The following is a 12,413-nucleotide window of genomic DNA, read 5'->3' on the forward strand; positions in this document are numbered from 1 at the left end:
TATTCTGCTGCTTTCAGATGGGATGCTCTATAAATATAAATTAAGTTCATCTGGTCTAACCTATCATTTAAGGCTTGTGTATCCTTAATGATTTTCTGTCTGAATGATCTGTCCATTGGTCCCTTATGTTTTCTTCTGGTTAGTTTTACAGTTTCAGATCTTATATTTTAAGTCTTTAATCCATTTTGAATTAATTTTTGTGAGTAATGTAAGATAGTGGTCCAATTTCATTCTGCTGCATGTGGTTAGCCAGTTTTCCTGACACAATTAGGAGACTATACTTTCCTTATTGAGTGTTCTTGTCAAATATTAGCTGATAAGAAAGGATTGTAAATCTTTACAAAAATGATTTATAAATCATTTATTTATAAATAAATACATTTCTGGGCTCTTGACTCTGTTCCATTGATTTATATATTTGTATTTATGCTGATACTGTATGTTTTGATTGCTATAGTTTTGTTGTATAGTTTGAAATCCATAAATGTGATGCCTTCAGCTTTGTTCTTTTGTATCAAGATTTATTTGGCGATTTGAGGTCTTTTGAGGGTCCATACTATTGGATTGCACCTCACAGACCTGAAAGCCTTGTACTTGTCTAGCCTTGAGAGAAGAGAAAGATCCTGGGGTCAGCAACAGAGACATCAATGATTTAATGGATAGAGGGATTTACACAGCTAAAGCAAGGTCCTGGAGCAATATCCTACTATGTGCAGCACTTGGTGGGCAGGACATGGTGGTAGTCTTTGCTCCTGGGATGAGGGTTATCAGTTACAGTGGGAATTGACCTCAGGTTGGGTTATGGATTACCAGGGAAACTAGCAGAAGGACACACCCTCACCACCCCTTTGATAGTCTATTAGGGTGGAGATATTCTGATCTAAAGATTAGAACAATCTCTGAGTGGGCGAGGGCAAGTATATAAGAAAGTCTGTCATGTGAGTAGGGTGTAGATGAAGCAGGCACTGGTCAAGCAGGGTGTGTACAGAGAGCAGGAGATCAAGCCATCTTGGGTGGCCTAATCACACACATACACGTTTTAGGACTTTATTTTTTCTGATTCTTTGAAAAATGCCATTGGAATTTTTCTAAGAATTGCACTGAGTCTACAGATGTCTTTGGGTCATATGGGTATTTTAACAATATTAATTCTTCCAATCCATGAGCTTGTCATATCTTTTCATTTATTTATGTCTTCTTTAATTCTTATATCAATATCTTACAGTTTTTGATTGTCTTTTACCTCTTTGGTTAACTTTACTTTTAAGTATTTTGTTGATGCTATTATGAATGGAATTTTCTAAATTTCCATTTTAGATATTTCATTGTTAGTAAATAGAAATTCAACTGATTCTTGAATGCTGATTGTATATCCTGCAACTTTACTTATTTCATTGACTAGTTCAAACAGTTTTTTTGGTGGAATCTTTAGGGTTTGTTTTTTTTTAAATAATATAAAATCATGTTATTCCAAACAGGAACAATTTTACTTTCTTTCCAATTTGTAAGCCTTTTGTTTCTTTCACTTGCTTAATTGTTGTGGCTAAAACTTTCACTACTATGTTGATCAGGAGTGGTGAGAGTGGTCACCATCATCTTGTTCCTGATTTTAAGGAAAAGCTTAAAATTTTTCATCACTGAGTATGATTAATGTTATATATGACTATATATATATAGTCATATATGACTTTTTATGTTGAGGTACATTTATTCTACACCCAATTTTTTTGAGTTTTTTTTTTAATTGTAAGGACTTTTTAATCATGAAGCATCAGCTACAAACAAAGCTCGTGGAGGTGATGGAATTCCAGCTGAGCTATTTCAAATCCTAAAAGATGATGCTGTTAAAGCACTACATTCAATATGCCAGCAAATTGAGAAAACTCAGCAGTGACCATGGTGACCTGTAAAAGGTCAGTTTTCATTCCAATTCCAAAGAAGGGAAATGCCAAAGAACATTCAAACTACCGCACAATTGCACTCATTTCACATGCTACCAAGGTAATGCTCAAAATCCTTCAAGCTACGCTTCAATAGTAGGTGAACCAAGAACGTCTAGATGTACAAGCTGGATTTAGAAAAGACAGAGGAACCAGCGGTCAAATTCCCAACATCTGCGGGATCATAGACACAGCTAGAGAATTCCAGAAAAACATCTACTTCTGCTTCGTTGACTATGCTAAAACCTTTGACTGTGTGGATTACAACAAACTGGAAAATTCTTAAAGAGATGGGAATACCAGATCATCTTACCTGCCTCTTGAGAAACCTGTATACAAGTCAAGAAGCAACAGTTAGAACCAGATGTGGAATAACGGACTGATTCCAAATTGGGAAAGGAGTATGTCAAGGCTGTGTATCATCAACCTGCTTATTTATGCAGAGTACATCATGCAAAATGCTGGGATGGATGAAGCACAAGCTGGAATCAAGATTGCTGGGAGAAATATCAATAACCTCTGATATGCAGATGACACTACCCTAATGGCAGAAAGCAAAGAGGAACTAAAGAGCCTCTTGATGAAGGTGAAAGATGAGAGTGAAAAAGCTGGCTTAAAACTCAACATTCAAAAAACTAAGATCATGGCATCCAGTCCCATCTCTTCATGACAAATAGATGGGGAAACAATGGAAACAGTGACAGATTTTATTTCCTTGGGCTCCAAAATCACTGCAGATGGTGACTTTAGCCATGAAATTAAAAAACACTTGCTCCTTGGAAGAAAAGCTATGGTAAACCTAGACAGCATATTAAAAAGCAGAGACATTATTGCAACAAAAGTCCATCTAGTCAAAGCCATGGTTTTTCCAATAGTCATATATGAATGTGAGAGCTGGACCATAAGGAAAGCTGAGCACCAAAGAATTGATGCTTTTGAACTGTGATGTTGGAGAAGACTCTTGAGAGTCCCTTGAACTGCAAGGAGATCAAACCAGTCAATCCTAAAGGAAATCAGTCCTGAATATTCATTGGAATGACTGATGCTGAAGCTGAAGCTCCAATACTTTGCACCTGATGTGAAGAGCCAACTCATTGGAAAAGACCCTGATGCTGGGAAAGACTGAAAGCTGGAGAAGAAGGGGTTGACAGAGGATGAGGTGGTTGGATGGCATCACTGACTCAATGGACATGAATTTGAGTAAACTCCCAGAAGATGGTGAAGGACAGGGAAGCCTAGCATGCTGCAGTCCATGGGGTTGCAAAGAGTTGGATATGACTGAGCGACTGAACAACAAATCATAAAGGATACTGAATTTTGTCAAGTGCTTTTGTGCATCTATTAAGACGATCTAATTGTTATCCTTTATTCTGTTAATATGATGTATCATATTTATTGATTTGTGTATGCTTAAACATCCTTGCATTCCAGAGATAAATCCCATTTAATGGGAGTATGGGAGAAGGAAATGGCAACCCACTCCAATGTTCTTGCCTGGAGAATCCCCGGGATGGCGGAGCCTGGTGGGCTGCCATCTATGGCGTCACACAGAGTCAGACATGACTGAAGTGACTTAACAGCAGCAGCAATTGGAGTATGTGATCTTTTTAATATACTGTTGAATTCTTTTTGAACTACAATAATGAACAAATGTGCATTTGCTTAGAATGCCACCTCTACAAAACCTATGCTTCAGCAGATTATCAGCAGAGGTGTTGGTCTCAGGGCCCACTCACCTCTCCATCTTCTCCAAAATTACATGATTTACCAGGTTTATCGTTAGTTGTTACATTAAGTTAATTAACAAATCACAAATTTAGAATAGCCTCTGACACAAAATAAGGACTTGACAACCAGAATGTGTTATTATTTGTCACGATAATACCATTACCTTAATATATTACAAACTATACAATTTGATGGAAGGTAAAGAAAGACCCTGGGTCTTTACCACTAGTGCCACCTGGGAAGCCCTTGTTAAGTAGTTGGGAAGATCCTTTGGAGGAGGGCATGGTAACCCACTCCAGTATCTTGCTTGGAGAATTCCATGGACAGAGAAGCCTGACGGGCTACAGTCCATAGGGTTGCAAAGAGTCAGACACGACTGAAACCTCTTAGCACGCACCTAACTACTTAATAGTATCTATTTGTTTTATAATACTGTGGGCAAAGAGATGCTTTCTGAAATTTCCTGGATGCCTCAAAATTCTGAGTTATAGCACTGGAATAAGCCAGTGAAGTAGAGTGTGTTATTTGTTATCAATATGTTTTGCTCCTCTCTCCTTTGGACCCATCTGCAAAGGATTTCTCCCTGGCCCCCTCTCTATAGCATAAATCTTCCTACCTCATTGATGTCAGTTTTGTAGTGTGATATACTTGAAAACTTCCCATGTCAAGTGCGGTGCCTGGGCATTGGATTGGATTCCTCTCATTTATTCTCATTTACTTTACTCCTGTTATTGTTCCCTCTCTCCTGCATCATCAGTATGAGAGATAAGAAACTATAGCAACAACATCCCAAAGACAGTGACTTAAATAAGATAGAAATCTATTTCTTATTCATGTAATAGTAAGGCTTGCTTAAGCTGATAGGGTACCTCTGTTTCACAAAAGCCTTGAGAAATCCACTGGTTCTTTCTGTTCTCCAAGATGTTGTCCTCATGTGCATAGTTGAAGCTGGGTCATTGCTTCACTTTTAAGGATGTGAAGTGGAGGTTGTACATATTTACTCTGTTCATAACTAACTGGCCAAAATCTAGACTAGTGTCTACACAAGCTCCTAGGGAAGTGTGGAAATGTGGTTTCTATTTGGGTGGCCATTTACCCAGGCAAAATGCAGAATGTGGATGTGACTGGGTTGTCACAAAACAAAAAAAGAGGATAGAGTCTGTTGAGCAGTAGTCTCAGTCACAATCAATTTTTGCATCTCTGTTGTATCATTCCCATAAGCGTACAAAAACACTACAATTTCTCCCATTTAAAAATACACCCTTGACCATGCCCCCTCTTCTAGTGACTGCCCATATCACTGCATTCTTTCATTGAAGCTGTTTTTAAAGTGTCATCACATCATCCATTTCTATTTTTCTTTTTTGTTATTTCACAAAACCAAGCCTTCTGTCACAATTCAGTGCCTTTGTCTGAAAGTAAGAGTAGGTCTGGCAGTAACACATGCCAAATGGTGCGGAAGTCAGTGTAGACGTTCTTTTTGTTTTTATAAAATTCTTTGTTATTGGGACATAAACAGCAGAAATACAAAAAAGTATAAATAACATAAGTGCAATTAGAAATTGTATCATTAACCCTAATGTACTCACTACCAAGTTAAGAAATAGGCATTCTCCTTACTTTAAAACCCTTGTGTCCTCCCCAGTCATATGCCTCTTCTTCCACCAAGAGTTAACCAATATACTGAATTTTCTGTAAACCATTTTTCTCCTTTTTCTTTATACTTTTAGCACCAAGTATGTATGTATAAGCAACATATTATTTGATTTTGCCCATTTTTGAACTGTATATATTTTAACATTCTACTTATTTAGATTAAACTATGTTGATGTTTGTAACTGTATTCTATTCATTTTCTCTCATATAGTATACCAGTGTATGAATACATACATATATATATATATATATATTTATCAGTTTCACAATTGTTGAACATTCATGTCATTTCTAGATTTTTTCTATTATAAATAATGATGCAATAAGCTTTCTTGTCTTTTCAAATGAGTCAGCTCTTCGCATCAGGTGGCCAAAGTATTGGAGTTTCAGCTTCAACAAACATCAGTCCTTCCAATGAACACCCAGGACTGGTCTCCTTTAGGATGGACTGGTTGGATCTCCTTGGAGTCCAAGGGACTCTCAAGAGTCTTCTCCAACACCACAGTTCAAAAGCATCAATTCTTCAGCACTCAGCTTTCTTCACAGTCCAACTCTCACATCCATACATGACCACTGGAAAAACCATAGCCTTGACTAGATGGACCTTTGTTGGCAAAATAATGTCTCTGCTTTTTAATATGCTGGGAAAGATTGAGGGCAGGAGGAGAAGGGTATGACAGAGGATTGGATGGTTGGATGGCGTCACCGACTCGATGGACATGGGTTTGGGTGGACTCTGGGAGTTGGTGATGGACAGGGAGGCCTGGCATGCTGCCGTTCATGGGGTCACAAAGAGTCAGACACAACTGAGTGACTGAACTGAACTGAACTGAAGCTTTCTTGTGTATGTCTCCTGGTGTACATGAATAAGACTTTTTCTAGGAATATAGGGCATATACACAGGAGTGGAATTGCTGTTTTGTGTTTACTTTCACTAGGTAACATCAAAGTATTTTCCAAAATTTTTGTACCATTTGTTTTCACCAGTGATGGATTAAAATTACTCTTGCTCTGTATGCTTGCAAGTAGTTGTTATTATCTGACTAGAATTTTGGACAATTTTGTGAATATTAAATAGAATATTATTGTAATTTTAATTTTAATGATTTTGAAAATCTTTTGTTAGACCCCATTCTGACCTGAAACTTTACAAGCTTTCTTTTCAGTGGCTTCTGAAGCAATGATCTCCATGTTCCAACCTCAGTAGTTTATTCTTACATCTCAGCTTACTTGACCTCTCAGTTGTGTTTGATTTGGTTGGTCACTCCATCCGTAAAATATCTGCTTTACCTGGCTTCTTTCTTGTTGTTCAGTCACTAAGTTGTGTCAGACTCTTTGTGAGCCCATGGACTGCAGCACTCCAGGCTCCTTTATCCTCCACTATTTCCTGGAGTTTGTTCAAATTCAAGTCCATTGAGTTGGTGATTCTATATAACCATCATCATCCTCTGCCACCCCCTTCTCCTTTTGCCTTCAATCTTTCTTAACATCACGACATTTACCAGTGAGTTAGCTCTTTGCATCAGGTGACCAAAGTATTGGAGCTTCCACTTCAGTATCAGTCCTTCCAGTGAATATTCAGGGCTGATTTCCTTTAGGATGGACTGATTGGTTCTCCTTGTAGTCCAAGGGACTCTCAAGAGTCTTCTCCAACACCACAGTTCAAAAGCATCAGTTCTTCCAATGAATATTCAGGACTAGAGGGCAGAAACTGATTTATGCACCATTATGTTACTCATATGTAGCCCAGGGCCGTGGACTTTAATTCACTAATTCAATCACCACTTAGAGAACACAGTTATCTCCCCTGACCAAGGTGCTAGGTTTATCGATGCACAAGAGAGACCAGTTTGATGCTCTTATTAGGCTTACCTTCTAGAGGAAAAAGCACTCAATAGAAATGAACTAATTAAGATTGTTTTACATATTAGGGAGGAAGCCATGGAAAGAGCCAAGGAGAAATGTTCTAGGCAGGGGGAAAATAAAAAACAAAGGCACTGAGGTGAGATGGTGCTTGGAAAGAGGGTGCTCAATGAATGAATAAATGAAGATCGGAAAACTAAGAAGCAGAGAAAAGACTTGTTCGCTCTGATTGCCTGGAAAATTCCATGGACAGAGGAGCCTGGTGGGCTTTAGTCCATGGGATTGCAAAGAGTAGGACACGACTGAGTGACTAACACACACACACTATGATTGACAAGTAATGGAACCTAGATCCAATTTGGCCGTTTTCCTACTGAACCACACTGCCCAACATTTAGCAAAAATGTGTAGTCTTAGCAAAATCATGTATAATAACTGAAAATGAAGTGAAATGCAAAACTTGTTAGAGTTCAGATTTTTAAAAAGAAAACTGACATTTGAAGTCAGTGTAAATAATAGAGAAGGAAATGAAAACATATAAAATGCTACTCTTGAATTTTGACTCAGGTTAAGTTTTGTAATCTGAGAGAACTTGAAATAAAATAGAGAAAAAAATTTAAGCATTTATTCCTTATTTACTGTGTGGCAGACACTATGTTGCATAACTAGGACATGATCCCTGCATGGAGTGTTTAGGTTTTTCATGAAAGAGATTAGTCTAATATTTGAGAATTTTCTAAATAGCTTGAGAATTTAAAACTAAAACCTCCAGTTGGGATATTACATTAAATCAATACATGAACGTGCTATTAGAAATTATTTGGTCTAATACAAGTGCTAAGAATATTGTCAATCTTCATTAACAGGAGGTGAGATATGAAAAATAATCTTTGGGTTTTTGATCTTTGTACAGAGTTATCCTTTTACTTATCAAGTGTTTTCACTTGACCGTCTAATTCTGTTTTACGTTTTATCAGATGATTGACATAGGGGAGAGCATAGCTATTCCAGATGACATTACTGAACAGGAAAAACGTTCTGGAAATTGGTGGAAGCGCTTGGTGGCAGGAGGGATAGCCGGTGGAGTTGCAAGGACGTGCACGGCACCTTTTGACCGCTTGAAGGTCATGATGCAGGTAGTTTGCACTTTAGCCCTTAAGCATTAAAGTAACTTGAAAAAAATCTTGATAATTTTCAAAAGAAATGTTTTGGCACATTTCATACTACTTCTCCCTGAAGTTTTATGTTTTTTCTGAAAACATAAATTTTCTTATTTTCAATATTAAAAGATGCCTTAATTTTCTTTCAGATGCTTTTAAAATTAATTTTTATTTGAAATAATAATAGGAACCACTCTTAGAAATTTTTTCTCAGGATTATAACTGAATCTATGAATGAAGTGTTAAGACATACAATTAGTCTAACTTATTAGGTGTCTCGAGCCCCTGAAACCTAACATAATAGCGTGGTTCTAATCTACTTAAGTACTAATAATATTTCTAAGAATTGGAAAATAAGTTACTAGGAGTGTGTTACTGACTAATATCTGTTTAGAGGTAATACTATTTAATTTTATTTTACTGATTAATAGATTGTCAACAGTAGTTATAAAATAATGCATGTTTAATTTTAATCTGTTAAGTGTCAATTAAAAGTTAATATTTGCTGAGCTTCCCTGGAAGTCCAGTGGTTAAGATTCCCTACTTCCAATTTGGGGGTGTGGGTTCGATCCCTGGTTGGGGAACTAAGATCCCACATGCCCTGTGGCCAAAAAAAATTATTTTTAAATTTAATATTTGCTGAATACTTTCTTTACAATGATACAAAATTAATAATATACAATCTCAGTAAGTAAGTGTTAGTCACTCAGTTGTGTCTAACTCTTTGCAATCCCATGGACTATACCCACCAGGCTCCTCTGTCCATGGAATTCTCCAGGCAAGAATACTGGAGTGGATTGACATGTCCTTCTCCAGGAGATCTTCCTGACCTTGGGATCAAATCTGCATCTCCTGCATTGCTGGTGGATTCTTTATTGTCTGAGCCACTAGGGAAGCCCAATTCACAATCTAGTAAATTTAAATTTGTAATTAAATTTACATACCTGGGTATTTTATTGTCTTTTTTTGGTAACATAGGTGATATTTGATAATGGATTATGAATAGTATTTTTTGGTACTATATGATTTTGTTTGTTTGTGACTCAGAAAATCTTATTTGGGGGGATTTTCTTGGTGGCCCAGTGATTAAGACTCTGCACTTCCAGTGCGGGGTGTGTGGGTTTAACCCTTGGTTGGAGTAGGACCCCACATGCCACATGGCCAAAAAAATAAAGAGTAAAAATTTTTGACTGACTCAGAATTAAAGATAGGGGCCCTCAGGGAGGACAGCCTCCATCTCTGGGCAGTCTGTTCCTGTTTTTCTTTGGCTTGCTTCCTTCTCTTGGTCAAAAGTTCATAATATTCTTGTTGCCTCTTCCTTATTTTCCTTAGAGTATTTCTCTTTCTCTTTATACTCTTTCTTCAGAGTATTATGCCAGTATCTGTGTTGCAGGGCACATGGAGCAACAAAATACTGAATCTTGTGTACTATGGTCCTGGGTTTCATACCTTCTTTGTTCAGGGGATTTCTGACAACATACTGGTAAACATCATCTTCTTTAGTGACTGAAAAGTTTGCGGATTTGGCTGTTTTTTTGGCGGGGATTAGGGTGCATGTGTCCCAGGCAGTGAGGCACAGTAGAATTAGGAATATCTCATTTTTGCAATAACCAAGTTGAGAACACTCACATTGGCATTCAGAGTGCAACTCTGAACAGATTTCATTTCCTTTCTCCATTTCTCTTTGGTCTATAACAGGATTGCTTCTTCCTCAGTAGTGGTAGACATGGCCATGGGTCAAGCCACCGTGCTTAATGGAGAAACCTTGTTTGTCATTCCCACCACTGATTTGGCCCACATAACCCTCCCATTCTCCCAGAGCATCAGCAGCAACTTCTATGTCTATATGCTTCCCTCAAAAGGTAGGACATTTGTGTTCATCATTCACGTCAGTGGATGTGCAACCAGTGGCTGGGAAGGAAATGTTCAGCTTCATCTGGAGGCAGCTGATCGCTTCCAAGATACTATGAAAATAAGCTGAATAGTTATAATTGTACACTGTGAGTTAACTGGCATAAGACAGTAAGGCAAATAACCTATCATTCTTCTGTACGTTTGATTCCATATGTAACCTATATTGTATCCTATCAGGTGACTAAATTCAGTTAGCTTTTAGAAAAGAGCAGAAATTGAAAGTTCTCTTTTGCAGGTAGAAATAGAAGAGCTGACTTCCTCAGCAACCAGGCCTGGTAGAAAATTTAAAAATGAGGTGGAAAGGAAAAATATGTGGATACCATACAGAACTACATAGAAACAGAGACATATAAGGAGATGAAAAAATGGGAAAGGGACTCAGAGGGAAAATAAAGAGAATAAATATATATTTTAAGTGCCCATTGTTAATATGCTTGGTGCTGGATTAAAAGCATATTTTCTTATACTTCAGAACCTAACAGAAAGGTAGACAACAAATCTATATGCTGATGGTGCTGCTGAAAAATAATAATTATAACAGGTGTACTTGCTATGTGTCCAGATAGATGGGTATTGTGGAGATACAGAGTAGGAATTTTCTCCTAGGGGATAAAAATAGGTGAGTGGATTAGGGAGAATGAAAAAGTATAGAGTAAATAGTAGGGGTATTTTCAGAAAGTGAGAAAAGAGAAAGATTTAAAGGGGCTGGATAGATAAGAGGGGGAAGAGGATGGGAGATTGAAAAAAAGAGAAGGAAAATAGAGAAGAAAATAAGTGAGAAAAAAGAGAAGCTATGATAGATGAAAAATGGGTTAGAAATGGAAGAGAAGAGAAATCTAATGAGAGGCAAGAGGAGGCAAGATGCTGCCCTTTTTGTGCCACTCTGGCTTGGGTCTCATGGCTTTCATTCATACATGTATTTGACAAGGAGATGGGTTCACTAGAACTTGTCTCCTTTATTGATAGAGGTAGTTCTCTGTGAACTTCACACAACTGGAAAAGAACACTGTGAACAAAAGAACGATGTGTGTTGTGTGGTGAGAAGTAGTTTACTGTAGTTTAAAAGTAGGTTTCTTGTAGAGTCAGAGAGCCTGAGGTTTTAATTCTGGCTTTGCTACTTACTTTATAGCTGGGAAAGTCATTTGATCTCTTTTAATTGGGTCTATAAAATGAGGATTATGATGCCAGGGTTATTGTAAGAATTAAAAAATAAATTTATAAAGTGCTTTGCATTATACCTGTCATTGTAGTCAGTGCTTAAAATATGAGAGCCATCATTTTTGTGGAGAAATAAGATGAAGAAATAGCACTGTTACTATTTTAGCAAAACCACATTCAACTTTCTATAGTCACTTGTTTGGTCTTTTAAAAATTGTATTTTTAAAATAAAGTGAGTATATGCTTACTAAGGGATATTTGGAAACTAAAAAAGTAGAAAGTAGAAAAATTATCTTTCTCACCATCCAAAATGATCATTTAAAAATTTTTTTAATATAAATTTATTTATTTTAATTGGAGGTTAATTACTTTACAATATTGTATTGGTTTTGCCATATATCACCTTGAATCCGCCACAGGTATACATGTGTTCCCCATCCTGAACCCCCCTCCCTCCTCCCTCCCTATACCATCCCTCTGGGTCATCCCAGTGCACCAGCCCCAAGCATCCTGTATCCTGCATCAAACCTGGACTGGCGGTTCGTTTCTTATATTATATTATACATGTTTCAATGCCATTCTCCCAAATCATCCCACCCTCTCCCTCTCCCACAGAGTCCAAAAGGCTGTTCTATATATCTGTCTCTTTTGCTGTCTCGCATACAGGGTTATTGTTACCATCTTTCTAAATTCCATATATGCATTAGTATACTGTATTGGTGTTTTTCTTTCTGCTTCACTCTGTATAATAGGCTCCAGTTTCATCCACCTCATTAGAACTGATTCAAATGTGTTCTTTTTAACGGCTGAGTAATACTCCATTGCATGTATGTACCACAGCTTTCTTATCCATTCATCTGCTGATGGACATCTAGGTTTCTTCCATGTCCTGGCTATTATAAACAGTGTTGCGATGAACACTGGGGTACACGTGTCTCTTTCAATTCTGGTTTCCTCAGTGTGTATGCCCACCAGTGGGATTGCTGGGTCATAT

At 37.5% G+C, this 12,413-nt stretch overlaps 1 protein-coding gene and 1 pseudogene across 1 annotated transcript in view; one reads left to right on the forward strand and one right to left on the reverse strand.

The window, feature by feature from the left end:
- Positions 1 to 12,413, forward strand: part of LOC129655032 (calcium-binding mitochondrial carrier protein SCaMC-1-like) — a 90,121-nt gene that overhangs the window by 44,917 nt on the left and 32,791 nt on the right. Inside the window, exon 5 of the mRNA XM_055584909.1 lies at positions 8,165 to 8,323. Within this exon, the coding sequence (XP_055440884.1) occupies positions 8,165 to 8,323 (159 nt within the window). The remainder of the gene's footprint in view (positions 1 to 8,164; positions 8,324 to 12,413) is intronic.
- LOC129655818 (40S ribosomal protein S6-like) lies at positions 9,470 to 10,283 on the reverse strand (annotated as a pseudogene).

This window comes from Bubalus kerabau, chromosome 6 (assembly GCF_029407905.1).
Source record: "Bubalus kerabau isolate K-KA32 ecotype Philippines breed swamp buffalo chromosome 6, PCC_UOA_SB_1v2, whole genome shotgun sequence".
Classification (NCBI taxonomy): domain Eukaryota; kingdom Metazoa; phylum Chordata; class Mammalia; order Artiodactyla; family Bovidae; genus Bubalus; species Bubalus kerabau.